At 36.7% G+C, this 21243-nt stretch overlaps 1 protein-coding gene across 1 annotated transcript in view; it reads right to left on the bottom strand.

Annotated features, from left to right (window-relative positions):
- Positions 1–21243, bottom strand: part of LOC126373061 (uncharacterized) — a 148787-nt gene that overhangs the window by 14285 nt on the left and 113259 nt on the right. The window contains exons 7-8 of the mRNA XM_050019022.1: positions 19585–19843; positions 7128–7308 (exon numbers count right to left, since the gene is read on the bottom strand). Coding sequence (XP_049874979.1) covers positions 7128–7308; positions 19585–19843 — 440 coding nt within the window. The remainder of the gene's footprint in view (positions 1–7127; positions 7309–19584; positions 19844–21243) is intronic.

The following is a 21243-nucleotide window of genomic DNA, read 5'->3' as shown; positions in this document are numbered from 1 at the left end:
TAGTATCGCTTTTCTGCCAAATTCCTTTTGCGTGATATCGCGAAACTAGAATGACGTAATCATTTTAACGGAAATAGATCCGGTAAGAAATAAATGTATAAGTACACCATGTTCGAGCAAATAAATATATCTGTAATATATCGGGGAGCGCCTGTTCGAACTCCGGTATTGGACTTGCACCTATGAGTTAATAATTTAAGTGTAGTTTTTCACTAACACAGGCTCGACAGTTAGTGACTACCCCAATTGGGATATCGTCGTGATCTTATGTTAACTTAATATATCGACAAAAAGGAAAAAGTCATCGATCCATTTATTTGGATTGAAAATTCAGAAGTTGTCGCTGTATATAGCACCAGTGCCTGACAATTTCATCAATTATTTTTTTGAGTTAATAAGCAGTAATGTGATAAACATTGCCATATTTAATGTGTGACAGAAAAAGAAAACGATTTATTTTCCTATCACTTGTTCTATTTGGATCATTTCAATAAGGAAAACACTCGCGAGATTATACAAATGTATTTCCGTAAATATATATTATATATATAACAAGAAGCAATCAGTTTAAATGAACTATGTGTATCTAATGATATGATGTCACTCAGTTCATTTTCGTTCAGGATTTCAATCAAAGTGAGTGTGTGAAGATGACGCCCTGTGACGAAATTAAATTGTACTAGAGATGGGATGTGGCTCGTCTACTTAGTGACGCAGTTTTTTAAAATTATATGAGTCAGTTGCATCTTTATATATTATATTACGTTAAATTAATCTTTAGTTTTCATTTAACATTTTTATACAAGTGATATTTATTGTAGAATTACTGTAAAAATATGATTCTTTCTGAAGTCAAGTTTTTTATTACCTACTGTTTTTAGATTTTAAAATTAGGTTTTAATATTATTGTTAAGAGCATACCTACGCTCAAAAAAGTTGATCAAAACACTAGGCCCATCACTAATGGTAATCTCGTGACTAACGAAGTAACGGTATAATTATGTTTTCAATTAATTTAGCAAGAAACAAACCTAGAACCTTCTAGGTTTGATATATTTTCTGTGTGTGGAGCTTTAGAGTTTCTAAGTACGTTTGTAACTTAGTTAATTGTTTTCGTCTTTGATCTTCACGCAAGAACATACCTAATATTAGATGAATTTGTAGAATTTCAATCTGAAACTCCAAATTACCTATTTGTCGTAACCTCTAACCTAAACTTAAGACACATTTTTTTTTATGATATAAATTGTTTTAATGATCAAAAAGGGCTTGAAAAGCGTTTAAGTATACAAGCGGTTAAAGTTATTATACCGGTAAAGGCAACGCGGATACCAACGGATTTCTTTTTATAAAACTACTAAAGCTACTTATCACTAAAAGCTTATAAATTAAAAAGTTAATTAATTAATATATACATGATAAATGAATATACATATTTTTAATAATATTTTATTAATACAATCATAGTAATCATATAAAACAATACTTAAAAAAGAAGTGCATTAAAATTTATATTTTGAAAATATAGTATGACAAAAAAAATATCATTGACTAATAATGTTGTCCTCTCTACCAGTTGCAATGCCCGACCGGGTCCATGTTGATACTATAATACTTTTGTATTTTTATAACACCACATTTTGTACGAAAACATTTCTATTCTAAATCGAAACTGCTTTCAAGCCTAGATTCAATGAAGTTTTGAAAGGTGTTATAACAGACTCTGCCAGGTGGCAAAATACTCTACATTATTAGCACACGTTTAAAAAATAAAATCCGACTACGTAAAAAGTTAATTAAAAAGAGGGAAACAAGATGATGTAAGAAAATAGTACTCGTAGTGTGAATTGGAAATCCTTTTTACTTAAGTAATTGCATTGCTTTTTTTAGTTCTTACTTGAAATTAGTTTTATGCTGTTATCTTTATAATGTCAACCAAGCTTAAAATGAGCTTATAATGAAGTGTGAGTAAGACCTTCTTAAATTAATTTGGGTAATTATATACTTCACATACCTTCACTGTGAGATTGTAACTTTATTCACTAAGTTTTCAGTCAAGAGTAATAAAGTCTGCAACTCGGCGGATATTGGCACAAAAGCGTGGAGTGTTTGGCATATTTCCTGACAGCCTGTCAATGGAAATAACTAGCGAATAGTTTGATTTATGGTGCCTTTATTTATAACGAAACAGTGAAACGGACAATGGCAGCGTGAATATTCTATACTCCCTCCGATTGATTGAGAGGCCTGCGCTCAGCACTGTATATGTCATGTCTTTGTATAAACTATTACGTAATTGGAATCAATAAAAAAATAGAGAATGAAGGGTAAATAAGTCCCACACATTGAAATTATGTACTTGAGGTTGGAGTCTTTTGAAATTAATGTATAATAAAATTCATCATAGATTGTTAAGTGCAATTGTTAGAATTTATTCACGCTCAATAATATTTCTGACTCCAAGAAAAATCCTTAAGAAGTTTACCAAAGTTAATCCTATTGTTCAATGAAATAGTTTAAAGTTTGACATTCTACTTTAGAGAATAAGTTGTTAAACTTAACCTATATCTAAGTAGTACCTATCTGTGTATTTATTTCAAAACTCCCCTAAGTGTTTCTAAGTACGCCTTAACTAAGTAGTACAAAAAAGAATATCTTTCTTTTCTTTACGGGCTTATCTACTGCTGGGGCATAAAATGCGTTTATACCCCTGCATGCCGCAAGGTCAAACCGAGCCTAATTACTTTAAGAGCAGCCCCACATCGTGTCCGGTAACCAAGTATAACCAAGTAACCAAGTAAGTACCATGTGTGATGTTAGCAAAGCCAATTCTATACAGAATCGAATTAGCCCACTCATTACAGTTGGGAGAATTACAGCTAATCGGATTATAGCCTTGAGACTGCACTGATTCTATTCTAGACCTGCATTATGTTATGTGCTTTTGTTTGTGTTTTTGTTGACTTCTTTTTGTTATTTATTTATTAATTATAATTTGTTTTTTCAAGCAACAACTCACAAAAATGTTGACATTTGCAACATAAATATACCCTTTAAAAAGGTTATAAAAAATACGAACTCATTACTTTTTAATTAATTTTATATTTATCGATTTATCTCTTATTGTCGGACGTGTTTGTAACCTTTGTAATTATTTAAAGTGAATTATATGCGAAGTGGTTGAAAACGCTGATTGTTTTTAATCACCGTTTTTTACTAGAGTCTACGAGTCGTGAAACTAATCAATCCACACACATTTTAACAAAAAAGACGATTTAGAACATAGTTATAAGTTACTAAAACACAAATAAAAAATGAAACAACAGTAAAAGCTGTCACTGTCAGCATCTAAACAAGTCACTGTCGTGTAATGTACCTGTCTGTCTGTGTTTGTGGTGTCTAGAAGTAATAAACGTTTCTTTCTTTCTTTCTCTGTCGCGGCGTGGTCGCGGCGTGGTCGCGGCAATCCGGACTGTATGAACTGTATGTTGGTTTATTTTAACTGTTTCCTTGTTTTGCTCCGCACCACCCAAATCCCCTGGTAGTTGCGGCTTCCGAATACATCCCTCTCAGGGACGGTACTGACAAATATCGGCGTCCGAAGGACGTAATACACGATCCCGACGACCCGATTACTCTAGCCATAGAGGCCAATCAGCTCGCGACACCAAACACTTCAGAACCCCGATACCGACCCCGCCGGCGTGGTTTCCCTTATTCAGCGCCTACTAGGGTCGATTTATTCTTTCAATCATTCTTCCTCTCAGACGACGCCCTGAGCCGAGGTTTGCGCCCAACTGGGCACCCTCAGGCCTGTTGTCTTAAATTTTGTACCGGGTGAGAGCCCTCAGCGCTCCCCGTTTGTCCGGCCAAGTAGTTAATGCCATCTGCGGCAAAGCTACAATAAGTCATGTCAAAAAAATGTTTCCGGTTTTGGTGCCATCAAGTATATTATATTGTATTGTACTGGCAATCACCACTACCATCCCTGCAATGTAGTAGCGTACTCATAAGTAGTAGGAAGAAAAAGAGAAGGCTTTTGTTCAGTTGTAATCTGTTGGTCAATTTTTCATGGTTGATTTGTTGTTTTGTATGTTGTGTGCAATAAAGTATATTTGATTTGATCATTGTGTAAAATTACAAGTCTAATGTCGTTGAGAAACTGTTAGGTTAGTTATACAAAAGGCAAAAGTTATATTTCAATATAGCGTACCCCGACATAACGATATTAACTCTAGATATAGTACGGAAGTGAGATTGAGTGAGAACCTTCTGAGAAATGAATCTAGGGCAAGAACAACAATTGGATAGGTACCTACGTCCTTCTCTTTCGCTTGACAAATAATAAAGCTAGTATGAAACTACATTTGACATACATATTTACATTAGGTATCAGTGTCTATCAAGGCCAAAAAATGTAGACCATCAGAATTATGATTGCGTCTAAGAACATTTAAAAAGTTTAAAATTTAAAGATTTTACAATTAAGTTAAAAGACTGGCTTGTGGAGAAATGCTTTTACAGCGTCAAAGAATATTTAGATTGTAAATTTTGATGTTTAATTTAGATTTTTTTATTTTGGTGTTTTGTTATTTTAGTTTTAATATTTTATGAATATGGTTAGCTTAAGATATTTTATTAATTGTTATTTATTATATAGGCAGTAGTTAACGTAATGTAACTTGTTCCGTTCTTTCATTGTGTATGCTTGAAAAAGTAGAATTTGGTGATACTATTTTTATGCACTGTAATCTGCAATGTACCTAACCTGATTTCATGCAATAAACGTTTATTATTATTATTATTATTCTATACATTACTTTACAAAAGCAGATCCTAAGTCATTCCAGAGCCTATATTTCACTGCGTATTTACGGGCGGGAATACTTCACAGAATGACGGTCCATCTAAAATTCAACGGGTAGACACGAGGCATGAAAAAGTTCGCGATTTCACCGTTGCCACGCAGGGCTTAATGAGTATTGGCAGCCCTCAGCCCTCCCGACTCCAACTTACCTCTCCGCCGCTACCAAATAACTCATATATTAATAACGCTAAGTTATCGCCGGGATACGACCCCGAGGGACTTGCGATTATTAAAACTTATTCAGGGGATTGATATCGAAAATTTTAATTGAATTTTGAACGTGAATAAACGGCGTCTCACGTTGTATTTGAAGCATATTTATTTATTACAAAAATATGCTCATGCTATGAACGTGAATGATGAAAGAAGTGAGTAAAACTGTGGATAGGGAAAATAGAAAACTGTTATTCATCTGTAGTCACTAATGGACGGTAAATACATATTCGGTCTGCACTGCACCTGAGCTAAAATCAGAGGGTATAATCGTATAAAGAACAATCTATACTTATAGGTTATCTTAATAACGCCATGAAAAAGCTATGAAGGTCAGAGAGAGTAGGTATTCTTAATTCAATCTCGGCATACATTTAGATGAGTGAACCGTATGTGGCTCCGGGTAGTTTGTGTTAGTTGTCATTAGTCCATTACCGTGATTAGTTGCATGTTAGTTGAAAGGGGGACAGGCTCCCTGACCCCCTCAAGACCCCTCCAAGACCCCTCTTCGGGGTTCGGAGGCGACTAACAGGGCTCATTAATGTTTTACGCCTGTAAGCGAAGGTAGGGTTTTTTAATACAGCTTCGAGCCGTTCTTGTATTTCAGATTTTTATTATAGATATTGTGAAACCGTTAGCTTTAAAAATTTCTTCTAAGTCTATAGATGCCCAATTATATTAATCGTCAAAAGAACTACGACATTTTGGACTCATCCTTTAACTAGGTAAAATAATAACTACGTAACACTAGCACCACATACTGATCTATGAGATATTAGACGCATAAGATACAATTATTTACAATAGGTAGTGATAACAAAACGTATTCTGAAGCTATTAATACATAACACATACATACACATAAACAGCCTATATACGTTCCATTGCTGGGCACAGGCCCCCCCTCAATCAACCGGAGGGGGTATGGAGCATACTCCACCACGCTGCTCCAATGCGGGTTGGTGGAGGCGTTTTTACGGCTAATAGCCGGGACCAACGGCTTAACGTGCCCTCCGAAGCACGGAATCATCTTACTTTTTCGGGCAATCAGGTGATTCAAGCCTGAAAAGTCCTTACCAAACAAAGGGCATTCTCACAAAGTGATTTCGACAGTGTCCCCATCGGGAATCGAACCCGGACCTCCAGATCGTGAGCCTAACGCTCTAACCACTAGACCACGGAGGCTGTTAATAAATGAAATATTTAATTGTTTAACACTAAATATAAACAGATTTGATTCTAAATTGAGCGCAAAACATCGTTTTAATGAGATAAAGTAATTCCTTTTAGGAAGAGAGAACCACCGATTAAGGCTTATTAAAGTTCATTTAAAGACTCATCAAAAAGCCGACGTGCTTGAAAGGGAATAGAAAAACTCAAAAGCTTTTTGTCTGCGATTTTAGTTACAATATTCACTGTTCCTTCTACTTCCCTTTATGACCTCATTCGAATTAACAATCAGAAAAACAGTCTGAAAAAGATTTTCGCTAATTTTAACGAACGAATGCCAAATGAGATAAGAGGCTTTTCGGTGTATCGGAGGTATTATTTTATTTTGTAAGGAGTGCCTTCGTCTTTCTCCGACATGTAGGCTAGGTTATGTATAATGTAGCGTGTCTGAAGCTGATAAAATCCAACCCGTATTTGCCTAACCGTTCGGGGGAAATGCCTAATGGATTCAATAGGTTTCGTATCTTTTCATTTGTGTTTATGCAACATTTATTTGAAATGTATTGTGAGTTATGTATGAGAGAGGGTTATGTAAAACTTGTTAGTGTACACAATGTATGACGTATCTACCCGTATTACAGAATCTCGTTAAATATAGGTAAAATTCTTATTTTTTTTTCTTGTAGGGTTTGCCTCGTACTTGGCCGAATAGATATTTGTTTTTTTTTCTAGTCTCTAGCTGCTCTGTTAAGCAAAAGGATTACCTTGATATCAGATTGAAGCTTTACTGTGTAGAGCATAGATATAGCTATATTTTACAGGATAGGACGGACACAGAATATTGTAAAAATCTATTAAGAATCAGAACCGAACTGACCTGATCCAACTTGAGCAGTTCCTCGGGAGTGTCGGGCAGTTGACCTAACATGAGAGGAGGGTTGATGTTGACCTCTTTCCCGAGGGACCTGACCACTTCCTCCCGGTTGTATCTGTCCGCAAACACGCATGATGCTGGGATCAGACCGTGCACTGTATAGCTGATCGCTCGAACGAGGATTCTGGAACAAATAAGATATAAATTATGCTTCTAGAAAAAAAAAGAACCGACTGAGAGAATGCCAGTGTTTGTAGAGAAGAATTTAACATAACATAACATAAGCTCACGACCATATCCCAAGTAAGGTGAACTAAGTACCTGCCCGACATTAGAATAAGTAGTTCTTTCCTAAACTAGTAATTACGGCCAGACATCCAGGGCCTCTGGTGAGATGGTCTAAGTATGTGTCTATATCCGTGTTGGTGTATTTACAGTCTTAGTTTTGGTATCATTAATATACATATGCACTATTTATATTCTAAGTATCATATAGAAATTCAACTGGTTTCGTAGGGTGGTAGGTAAACATGGTTTCCAGGATTTGTGCCTGGTGGCAATATTATAATTCTGACTCGGACGGGGCTTGAACTCGCAGCTCTTGTCAAGCCGGGACGAGCGTATTAACCATTACACCACCGAGTCCTCCTCCTGTCCATGCGAAATTTTTCGATCTAATTTGTCGTCATTTTGTGAGTTTTGTGAGTGTTATGAACACAAAAATCATAAAATACTGTACTGTAAATGTACCAAAACTAATGGTAACTGAAGCCAGTGAGTAACACACTATCCACAACATAAATAAATTGCACATCTAATTCTATTTAATATTTATGGAAACCCTACTAAAAGATGTAGAAACATGGCCTTTACCGTGGAAACTCTTGACGAAATAACATTAGGATTTGAATAAGCTCCCGCCGTGAATTTGGACGGAGTGGCTTTTACGCTTTCACTATGTAAGTCCGAAACAGTGTTACATTATTTGCTCTCAGTACGGGGCTGTCGTCCCATTATCGCCGCCTTAACGTTTATCTGGTTTATTTTAGGGTCTCTTTTGCAGGGAAGTAGCTAATGGGTTGAGAGCGGAGAAAAAAAAAATGCGTTCGGTAGCTCATTATAGGCATAGCATTATAATGCAATGCGCTAGTGACAGCGTAACGAAAATATTCAGGGATGATTCAGATCACGACTCTGAGTTTATACTTGAAAATAATTAAAAACAAACAAGAATTTAGGGACGGAAAATTCCACTTGATATTAACTTAGAATCATCCTACCTACGTGCCTATTCGGTACGGAGTCACAAACCCTCTGTATTATGTCTACCTAAAAACTGCCTAGGGATTTCATCCTTTCCAGTATATTGGATTATCTATGGAGCAATATCCGTCTTCGGCGTCTTAGACTCTAATATCAAGACTGGTTGGAATATCTGTGGCTTTTAATCTTAGAAATTAACGGACATATTTTTTAGCGAAGCGACTGCTGTCTATCCCAACGTGGAGAGAAAACAAGACAAAATACAACTTATGTTACCCGCCAATCCCCCAAAAATTTTTTTAGCTAACTTTGTATATATTGTATGGTTACTGTTTACTCCACGCTGCAGTTTATTCCTTGCATATTTTCAGCTCCAATGCAGTTTTATTTTAAAACTTGTCCCCAATTTTGAAACTTATGGAAACCCTATTCTAAATGTAAAAGGTCTCTAGATAGGTTTATGTCAATACTGTTATATGGAATACGAGTATTTACGCGACTGCGGCTTATCTCGGCATTAGGTCGATGTACAATGGTCAGATATGTATGTAAATGGTCGGGCTTGAGAGTGGTAACGGATAATTTAAGCTTACGTCCCCTTGTATTAATAAACTGGATAGTGGTTGGTTTAAATGTTATGTAAATTTATACTGTGTACGTATGAGTGTCCCTTGCCCAGGGATACGGGTGATGACCTCATCGGTTGCAGAGGCGTAGATGGGAGCCATCGGTATGACAATACCGGACGGAAGGGGCAAGTTACAGGGATTGTAACCTGGAACCTGACAGAGGGCAACTCAGTGAGACACACAGAGCAAACACAGAGCAGACAGTAAGTGTGTGTGAGAGGGGGCAGAGGGTAACAGTCAGTACTATTCAGAGGCGGAGGAGAGGAGTCCTAGTACGGCTTTGAAATAGACTACTCTGGGCGATATCCCACTCGCGTCAGGAAGGCAGGGTGGAAGGCAAAAGGGAAACCACTGCCCTATTTTTCCCTAAAAAAAGAAGCATGGAGAATGCTACACCGACAAGAGCGTGGCTCTTAGTGAGTGACATATCAGTGTAACTGTGGACACAATCGGGGATAAACTGAATAAATAAACAGATAGCCCACAGCAGGGCAGGGTTGATGAGGTTGGTAATCAACCTCATAACCAACACAACGGAAGAAAAGGAGCAGAGAATCAGTGAGACATAGCTATCAGCCGCTCTTGGTTGGTTATTTACGTTGAAGAAGATCGATATCACCACATCATCAATACCAGTTCTATCAAGACAGGATGTCTCTTTAATATACGAGTAGGTAGGTATCTTCTTCCAAGAATTTACAATAAGACATTGTCCGGGGTTATAAGTTGAATAGAAAATTCAAACTTTTGTCGCTGGCTATAAATTCAGCTTAGAACAAGTACGGTAGTGAAAGCCAGACACCGAGAGAATTGGCCGTTTAAGAAAACCAACCCGCCATTTTAAAACCAAATGTTACTACTGCGGTGCAAGATTCAAACCACTACACTTTGTTAGATACCATTCAGATCAGATGTACTGTGAACTATTTGTCCGACAGCGTTATCATGCGAAATTAAAATTTACCGTCGAACAAAGGCTGTTTAAGGTTTCTGTGTAAAAAGGCCTGCAAGCACACAGAGGAATGTCAACACACAGACAAGGGTAAATTCATTTCGCTGACCCAGTCTCTTAATATAGAATCGGCTCGAATTTTTACAGATCTGCAATTTATTTGTGAAGAATTTTCATGTAGTTTTTGAAGTTACTTATTAAAATGAAAATAATATATAAGTAATATAAGAATACTTTGCAACGAATAAATGCATTCAATCATATATTGGAATTTTAATTTCTGCCTTTTACGAGATAATTTTCAATATATCGAACATTCTGTAGTGGTATATTATAATATTAATGTAGGAGTACAGTCATGAGCAATATCATGTACCCACTTTAGAACCCTGTCGCAATATCATATTTGACATTTAATAAGACTTACGGTTTAATTTGTCAAAAAAGTTAATGTGATATGGTTTCAAAGTGTATACATTAGTACTCGTGACCGTAAATTATGTCAGAAATCATCTGATTTATTTTGTTCTATTCATGTAATGAATAACGTCTACTTACTTAATGTAGGAGCGAAGAGTAGCTGCAATTGCAAGATAAGTAACTAAACTTGTCTTCTGACTAGATGTTTAATAGCATTATCCCAGTTCAGTAATAAATATACTATTTGCTAAATGCAGGTTTTGTTGAAATCTAAAACTATCCAATCTTTACCCTTTTTCTGGCTTCAATATCACTGTTTTCCAATTCGGTTTTACAGTGAACACGTCCATTGTTCCATTCCCAAGTTAACTTCATCTAGTGACGAGCTTTATTCAGCGCCGTTTGCGGACTAGTACCTACCAAATGCTAAAAATATGAACATCACAGCATTTTTAATTAAATTCCGGCTGTCTCGGCCGTTTCAGTTTTCTCATAGCGGAGAATAATGAAAACGTCGGCATTCGCGGTGCCTGCAATCTCCCCCCTATTGCGATGTGAACAGAGACATTTTTGTACTGTGTCTCGATTTTGACGGCACGTCACAAAAGCCTCTGTCTTCTCAAATTTTTAGAATATTTACTAAGAATGATAACCAAGGTAAAATTGCGCGCATAACTTGCGCGTTGTATGGTTCAGTGTAATAAGTTGGATTCTATTTCAGTTTCCGACCGTGAGATCTTATTATTTATTCATCATGTTTAATGTGCGGCGCGTGAGAGCACCGTTTATAAGGTACATTAGTATAAAACACGTAGGTGAAATAATTTTGTATGATGCGTCGGATACTCTCGCCTCAAGCCTTGTTAAAGTTGGAAGCTTGTAATCCCGTTGTACGAAGTCACGATCTTTATCGCTGTACCTATGAGAAATATAGGGATAAGTTTCACAAACTGCAATTTTTCAATACGTGTTCTAAAGTTAAAGTTTGATATCAAAACGTGGAAGTTTTATGAATCACTTACTTACCGTTTCAGTAGGAAAATAAAACTCAAGAAAGAGGTATTAACATTCTAAATATTAAGACAATAATCTAACTAGATAAGTTCTATGTGTTTCTTATGTAGTAATAACAGGTTATTATTTAATCCCTTTAACAATACAATTCAAATAGAATAGCTAAGTAGTTTTGGAATCAAACTTGTATTGTACATCACTTACGCTGGGTATTATAGTTTACTCTATTGTTACAACTTTCATTTGTACAAAATACCTACCTACCTTATGCATATCTAACTTAAAGTTTTTTTTTGATGTGACTTATTGTAGATTTGCCCCAGATGGCATTATCTACTTGCTTGCTTGGGAGCGCTGAAGGCCCCTTACCCGGTACAAAGTTTAAGACAACAGGCCTGAGGGTGGCCAGTTGGGCACCTCGGCTCAGGGCGTCGTCTGAGAGGAAAAAATATTTGATAGAATTAGTCGACCCTAGTGGGACGTTAAGCCGTTGGTCCCTGTTACTATTGATGTAAGTGAGTAATCGTTACATGAGCCATGTCAGGGGCCTTTGTCAGCTCAATCATAACCCAGACACTAGGGTTAACCCACACGATAAGAAGAAGAGACTACCAATATAACCAGAGGGGTTAAAATGGCCACATCGAAGCAATTCATTTAAGAAAGCAATTACTATTTGACAGTTGTTTGCATTGCGCGCTTACTTTTATATGCGCAAATGTCAAATTGCAATATTGCTTTCTTAAATGAATTGCTTCGATGCGGCCATTTTAACCTCCCTGATGTTAAATAATTCTATCACACCGCAGGAAAGTGTCCAAAAGCCTGATAGCGTTGCCATTTTGAGCGACTAGAGTAATCCGTTTCGCTAAATATCTGCCAGGTTTCATGTCAAATCTAAATTGGTGGCATGCGATGTGACGTTTTTCACCGAGCCAATATTTCAATGTTGGCAATGTAGTTAACAGATTTTTATACTAGGTATTATTATTTTACATTTTATTACATTAGTAAATAGACGTAAGTTTTTTTTTTGTGTATGCAATAAAGTATATTTTTATTTTCTATTTGTAAAAATAAAGATTGATAATTTCTGGGAACTAGTGTTGCCCGGTAATCGACTGTATATCGATTAATAATCGATTATTTTCTATGAAAATAAATATATTTATTCGTTCATGAGTGTTAAAAACAGATCTAATTAAATAAACTGAAGGATAGTTAGAGATTGCTACCTTAGCAATAAGGCCGCCTGTTGATTGATGATGATTGTTAATTGTTGATGATTTAATATGATTTAAGTGCAATAAAGAGTTTTTGTATTGTATTGTTTTGTTGCTCAAAGGTGTATGCAACAATAGTATTTTAACTAATACCTCGCTATAATCGATTATTGCAATATAATCGATTTAAATTGCAATTATTTTACAATCGACAGAATCGATATTATCAATTATATGTAATAATTATTATTAGACTAAAATCAATATTATATTTGAAGAAGTTTCAATATCGATAGTATCGATGCTGTCGATAGGTATATCTATTCTGTTGATACTATAATACTTTCTACTGTATTTTTATAATAACACCACAATTTGTACGAACACAAACATGGTCGCAATAAATTATTTATATTTCTATATTTATATTTTATTATTGCTTCGAAAACAATTTCTAAAATCATTTCCCAGCTTTGTACGAGCTATGCATTAAACTTTTTAATATAATAAGTACGATAGACTACGTAATGAAGTATGATGAGATAGTTAATAATTCAACACGATCACCACGGTCTTTAACTAACAATCTACCAACTGTTTCACTCTAAGTACACTTATCCATTGTCCAAAACGTCTATGTCCGTGGGATTCGTCAGTTCGAAATACCTTCTAGGTAATGTAAATAGAAACGCCATTCAAGGGTGCAGTTTAATTAAGAACATTGAGGTGTAAAACGGAATAGGCCTTTGTAAAATGTTTGCCAGCCATAATTAACAGGCTAGAGCTATGACCTCACCATCGTAAACTGTAAGAATTCAATTAGAATAGTGCCTTAAAGGTGTTGCAAACAAACAGGAATCTCAAAACAGCTTAAATATGAAAAGTATTTTTCGCTTTCGTGAGTATTTTTAATATCATGTTCACTCTCAAAGTTATTGTATACGTCTGCTACCTTCGTTATTCGTTTCCTTCAATATTAAATTAAATTAAAGTTATAATATTATTTTAATCCGTGATAGCCCTGTTTAGAGAGCTCGTGAATTACATCTAAGTTTCGGGTTCGATCCCGGTTCGGGCTATAACCCACTGAATTCGACTTAATGAGTTTAAATTATTATAAGTAATCAATCAATCAATTCATTTATTGCACAAGTATGGTATTTTAGGTGGTAACAATACATAATATTTAAGTAAGTACAGCATATTTATTTGGCCATAACATAAGCATGCAAAGTTAGTATACTAACAAGTCAAAAGTAGCTGATTATTTGTGGCTCTGCCCACCCCAGATAAGATAAGATTTTACGTTCGTGAGTTTAGGATTAGGCCCGTGCCCCAGCAGTGGGGACGTTAATGGGCTGATGATGATGATGATGAGTTTAGGTTTGTATCAAATTTAAGCCAAATTAAAGTATGGAAAGTGTTGGCAACAATCAACCAATTATATTTTTTTACTTTTTAATGCATAACATGGCAATATCTTTTCTTTCTTCTACGATCAACTGCAAGAAACGTATAATTGTGCGCGCTTAATTAATAATAATAACGTGGTCAACTCAAAGAAGCTGTATTCTTTACCATCCTCTATTCTACACACCACGCAGAGCATATCAACATCTGTGTGCGACAGAAAGCTTTTGCTTAAAATAAAGTATAATTCTCTATCATTCTACAGAGTCATGTTTAATATTTTAATTATGTCTAGGAAGACCGCCCGGGAAGTAAACAGCATTGCATCTTCAACGTTCAAAACTTCCTTTACAAATCCTCGGGGAATAGCCAAGTAAATTAGTCTTAATTAAAATATCTTGCATAAACTTAAACTATGACGTAAATGTAAAGAAGATTTTTTGCAAAGCTGCAACTGTTTTCCTTCATAGTTCTTTGTAAACCTGACTTTCTGGGGTCTTAACTTTTCATCGGCCTTACAGGTTGTGAGAAGCGGCATTAGCTTTAGGCGCCTGAGACGTTCGATAAAAAATATACATACTTACATAAACTCATGCCTATTTCGGGGTAAACAGAGACTATGCAATTCCCTTCACTCACTCATTCACTTCTCTTGCAAAAAATGAATAAAAAGAATTCTGTAAAAATGATCGATTGAAAACATAACTATGTTACTCACTGAATAAGTATATATTTTTTGAGTTATAGTAGTTTCGGACCGCAAACGGTTCGGACCGCGATGCGAATGGATTACTGATCTTTTTGAATGGGTCGTTTCTGTGACTGAATGTAGAAACTTTCAAGGATTAATATAAATAGTTTGCATAATAAATGTGTGAATAGTTAAATAATGAGACGGCGTACTTTAGTAGGGATTCCATCGTAGGTCCACAAGCAAATGAACACAAACACAAATCTAGGAGTAAACACGTTAAAACAAAGATCAACACTTAGCCCTAACGGGAAACGAACTACGGGGCCATTTACACGGGAAACAGACACATTGTTGGCTGAACTGCGAGTTAAAACTTTATTTATCTGCTTCAAAAATAAGAGTATGTTTGGCAGTATGCATTTTTTATTTTATGTATATGTTACGATTAATACTCGAAGTGTGGCTACACCTAGTTTTAGCCCGTTAGAACTAAGTGTAGCCACTTACTCTTGGTTAAACCCAGTAAGTGGCTACACCTAGTGGCTAGTGGTAGTGGCTAGTAGTGGCTAGTGGGTGGGTAGTTCTAACCGGCTATAACTAGGTGTAGCCGCACTTCGGGTATTAGCCGTAACATATACATAAAATAAAAATAGTTGTAATAGTTATTTTATATTGGGCTGGTTTTCCCTGCGCGGGCTGCACTTTCAACCAGGCAGCCGCTTCTGTAAAAAACGGTCTTGTTAAATTTTCCCGATGAATATGATAGGGATGACGTATGATTGTTGATGTCTTTGTTAATTGTGGACTGATTTCAGACGGTCCCATAATTATATCAGAATTGGACCACGGGCTTCGAAGATACACAAAAGAACTCTTCAGAGACGAACGGACACGTATTAATTGTGCTCAATAATTCTAAAACTATGAATAAACCTTAGTGAAGTATGTATAACTCTTCTTAAGAGTTGCGTGCCAAGCCATCGTTAACCCTGACACCGAAGCTTCAAGGTCGAGTGTGGTGAATTACGGAAACGCTGATATGCCAACAGTCCAGAATTATATTATAAAAAATTATGAGTATATATTTTTGAAAGTTTGTTATGGCATATGAAATAACATGGTCCAACTAACCTAAACTATTTCTGGTAGTACTATTAGTATATTGTGGCTATTCTAGTAACGGTTGATTTTCTTATTGTCAAGGTCTGTACAGGAAAATGTTTATAAACATAAAAATATTTTAGTTTGGAATTGGTTATCACGGTGATAAGATGATTACGATGAGAAGGGGATAAATCATGTGATCAATTTATCATGTTAGAAAAAATATTTTTTTGTTATTTTTTGTAACAATTGTTTTGGGTGATAGACTGATCCTTTCTCACCAAAAGGTCCATCATATCCATCTAAGGAGTTCTAATCGATATTGGCTACTTGTGGCTCTGCCCATTCCATTTGGGATAACGGACGTGAGTTAATGTATGACTGTATGTATGACTGGGCAATAAAGAAATAGTACTTACACAATTCTTATCGTCACACAGATACCCATAATAATAAAAGGGGTCAAGGAAAACATCGTGAGGAAACCCGCATTCCCTAGAAATGCATTTTTCGGAGGTATGTGACCTAACCTGTATTGGACTGGTTTTCCCTCCGCACACACACAGACACATACATATCCATAATAAAACTCCAAGCAAACGTTTATAGTTACGACAGTTACTGTTGTCTCTTTTATAATGTGTGTTTAGGTCTGTGCAATGTACCGCAGGCCCTTACACTAACTAGGTTTTGCCAGAGACAGGCACAAAGCACCGTTAGCGTCCACCAGTCCCTCGTCAAATGTTTGCCCTTATAATGTGCTCATTATGAGTAACTTATGAGGTTGTTTCTCGCACTTGGGTTGACAAATATCCGAAAAATTAGTTTATTTATTTATACAATTTTTTACAGTTGACATACATACATACATACATAAACTCACGCCCGTAATCCCAAATGGGGTGAGCAGAGCCACAAGTAATCAAAGACAACTTGCAGCCACTGTTGATACGAAGTTCCAAGATGGAAACACAGTGGATGGATGTGGTGGAGTGGTGGTGGATGGTTTACAGATGACGGTGCAACAAAAACCAACTTTGGTTTGTCTGTACACCGGCATTCACCATCGTTGCTTCCAATTTGCAACATAATATCATGCTCGAACAAATACAATAAATAAAGAACATGTAGGTAGGAATTTATACACTTGCAAGCGAAGTAAACCAAGTTTATTCCATCTATTTAATCCTGCTTTTTTCTAAAGGGTAACGTTTTGTCTAATGTCATGGGTGTATTTACAAATGATGAGCGTTTTACCTGAGGGTTAAAATGGCCACATCGAAGCAATTCATCTAAAAAAGCATTATTGCTATTTGACATTTGGTTGCATTGCGCACTTACTTTAATATGCGCAAATGTCAAATTGCAATATTGAATTTTTTAGATGAATTGCTTCGATGTGGCCTTTTTAACTCCCTGTATCTATCTATTATAGTGGATCACCATTTGGATATCGATATTAAATGTGCCTGTTGTCGTCTGTCCATTTGTGAAACTACTTCTTCTATCGTATGGATTGTGATGGATTACCAACCCCATCAACCCTTATTACCGAGGGTTATTACTGAGCCGCCATAGGCACCTGACATGACTCATGTAACGACTACGTACTTACATCAGTAAGTAGCTGGGACCAACGGCTTAACGTGCCTTCCGAAGCACGGATCACCCTACTTTTTGGAAAATCAGGTGATCAGTCTGTAATGTCCAAAACAAACTAGGGATCACAAAGTGATTTTTGTGATTTGTCCCCACCGGGATTCGAACCCGGGGCCAAAATGAAGTAAATAGATGTGTATACATTTGGAAATTCAAATAAAAACTATCTTTCATTTGAACGAGATACGATAATTCCTGCAGCCAAACATGTGATGATGAGTTTCGAAGGAGCGAAAGCGGTGTGTCAGGATTGTAGTACGTGAGTGAAATTCCCTGGCCTCTACCTCCCCCAATGGGAAATAGACCTATACCAATGTCGTTTTTGAATAAATTTAACACACGTAACACAACATATAATCACAACTAAATCCCTAATTGGGGTAGTCAGAAGCACATCCATCGCAAGATGAACTAAGTACCCACACCGCACCTTTCTGTTAAACCAACTTTGTCGTGGTACGTTGGTAAATAACACGTGAAAATAGGTCGTGATAAATAACTTGTAGTCTAACCACGTACACATATTCGTTTCACCGTAAACCGACAGGCAGCTTCATTTAATTCCGCGTAATATAATTAACTTGGTGTAAAGCGAATTCCTTCTGTGGCGAGCCCAAATTCCGGACTCGATACTGAGTCGCAACGGATCTAAATATCTAAATACCTATCTTATCGATCTCACGTTGAAATTGTCCCCGACGCGACATTTTTGTTTATGTACCTTGCAGATACTTTTTGACGAATTGCCTCATTTTGTTTTTATGTTAGCATAGCATTTGTCAAGAGGAGTGGATAAAGCGAGGGGAGGCCTTTGCCTAGCAGTGGGATCGAGTAGGCTAGATACGATACAATTAGCATCACACCTGTACCCCCGAAGTAACAGGCAGAGACGTAGTACATTTTATACACCCAACTCTCGCCAGCTATGTTTAAGTCCTATGTAATAGGGGGAGAGTCTATTGCCATTAACCGAAAACAAATCCTGGAAATCACGTGATATTAATTATCTATGATCCAAACATGAATCCAAACTCATAAAGTCGAATTCAGTGGTTTAGAGGTCGAGCCAGGACTGAACCCACGACTACGACTGCCTACGACTCACTACGACTGACTACGACTGACTACGACTGACTACGACTGACTACGACTGACTACGACTGACTACGACTGACTACGAGTGATACTACGGTGCATGCCACGAGTTCTCCGAAGATGGCTATCACGCATATTCATCATTTCCCTAGCGTTATCCCGTTTTTTTAACGGGGTCCGCTTACCTAACCTGAAGATTTGACAGATCCGGTTTTTTATTTACAGAAGCGACTGCCTGTCTCACCTTCCAACCCGCGAAGGGAAAATCAGTCCAATACAGATCACATCATCACATACCTTCGAAAAATGCATTTCTCAGGAATGCGGGTTTCCTCTCTATGTTTTCCTTCACCGCTGAGCACGTGATAATCATTAATGATCCAAACATGAATTCGAAAGCAAATTTGACAATCATTGGTTTAGGCCTGTGCTGGATTCCAACCTGCGACCTCTAGTGAGAGGCAAGCGTTCTACCATGGGCTACCACGGTTCACGCCATCACGGATATTACATTAAATGTATTTTTGTCTATGTATTTGTCTATGTAGCTCTTGGAAGGCGTGCGTGGGGCCTAAGCCAACACGTACTCTAAATGTGGTGTGAAATATTATGATTATTTTCATGTATATATTTATAATTCTCTCAGAAGAGGTTCAACTTTCAAGCGCCACGGGCATAGATATACTACTAGTATTACGGTAGTAGTATCAATAGTCACGTAGCCAAGCGGTTTTATTGTCTCAGGGGTAGGAACTTCCTGACGATGCGGCATGTATTGAGAATTACTGCTTATTGAAGCAACCTTAGTGTGGGTGGTTTGATGCATGTTAGACTTTGGTGGAATGTCATTATTATTTTTAATGTTCTTTCTGTATCTCGGGACTATGAAGTCCCTGACTTTTGGAAGGCGAGTGTGGAGCCGAAGCCAACACGTAGAGGCCCTTTAAAACATTTTAATTCATTATTATTTTTTTATTAGTTATGTTACTGTACTTACCTAAACTGATCTCTACCGTTGAGCGTTTCCTGTTTTATCGACAGGATAACAGGGCCAAGGTCTTCGTCGTTGGTAAAGTAGTTCCAATGTTCAGTGCCATAGAAGTACTTCTCATAAGTCTCTTGTTCCACAGACGTGAGTTCGAAGCCGCCTGACCTCTCCCATTGTTCTTCAATGACCGTTTTCTTCTTGGGAGTGCTACCGCCGTTGTCACTGCTGTCTTCTTCGGCTTCATCCAACGATCCTGACTTGTTGCGTTCTGTAATAGAAAATAAGAACATGAAATACAAATCGTGGTATAAGAAAGTCTGATGTAATATTTTCGGAGAATGTTGTCGGTTAAGTATCTGTTGTGCTTAAATTAAAAAGTTTTTTTTACATACTACAAGCTCTATCATAGGAGCAACAATATAATATGGTTATCTTTTAAACTAGTTGGTAGAACGCTTGCCTCTCACTTTGGGGTCGCAGGTTTAAATCCCAGAACAGGCCTAAACCAACCAATGTATGTAGAATTTGTTTTCGAATTCATGTTTGGATCATAAATGATTATCACGTGCTCAGTGGTGAAGGAAAACATGGTGAGGAAACCCACATTCCCGAGAAATGCATTTTTCAGCATTGGGCTGGTTTTCCCTTCGCTGGCTGGAAGGTTAGACAGGCAGTCGCTTCTGCAAAAAATCGGTCCTGTCAAATCTTCTGGTTAGGTAAGGGGACCCCGTGAAAAAGGGATAATGGAGTCGGTAGGTTAATTAAACTTACTATATTAGATAGATATAAATGTTTATTATAAACAATGCACAAATTTTGTCTCTGAAAAGAGGATTATGTATTAACCAGGTTTAATCCGAAAGGCACGCAATTCGTTTATTATAACTGACATGAGATATGTTACGTAGTATCTGTATACTCTGTAAGTATATCCGACTTATGTACCTAGCACATACTGCAAAGGCAACCCTGCCTTCCATGTCGTTATATAATATAGGTATAGATAATCGGTGTAAACTATATTATTAGAATAATTATTATTAAAACACAAAATACGTTCCCGATATTTGAACACTAGTTCGAATATCGGGATTCTCAAATCCCTGGTTTTAACGCGGTAAGAACCCGGTATTATGTGTTTTTTATAATAATTATTCTAATAATATAGTGTAAACCGACTGCAATAGTTTGCAAGTGCCATGATCACGGGATGACGTCTCATATCCCTGATTTTAACGCTGTGAGAACCCGGTATAATGTGTTTTAATTATGATAATAACTGCCTAAACATCAAGCAATATATTATTATACCTATCTGAAGAGAGTGTAATAAGTTTTCAAATAATTCTGCCACCTAAAGGAATGACTGTGACGAGGCAAAATAACAAGAATAAAAAATATAACATAGTATCACGCCTAGATCCCCGAATACGTCGGCAAAGTTGTATAAAACGAACACCCACTTCTCGCCATTCATGTTGAAGCAGACCCCAGACCCCACAAACACACACACTCACACTCACACACACATACACTCTAACAAATATGAATACTAATATTAAGAATTTTTAATTTTATTTTTTTTTATTTATTTTATTAAGTATTAATTGTGTATTTTAAACCCGCACAAGCTGTTATAACACTGGTATTGTACTGTTATCTCGCATG

Source organism: Pectinophora gossypiella, chromosome 15 (genome assembly GCF_024362695.1).
Source record: "Pectinophora gossypiella chromosome 15, ilPecGoss1.1, whole genome shotgun sequence".
In the NCBI taxonomy this organism is placed as follows: Eukaryota; Metazoa; Arthropoda; class Insecta; order Lepidoptera; family Gelechiidae; genus Pectinophora; species Pectinophora gossypiella.
Note: the sequence above shows the minus strand (reverse complement) of the source record. Positions and strands in the feature narration are given on the sequence as shown.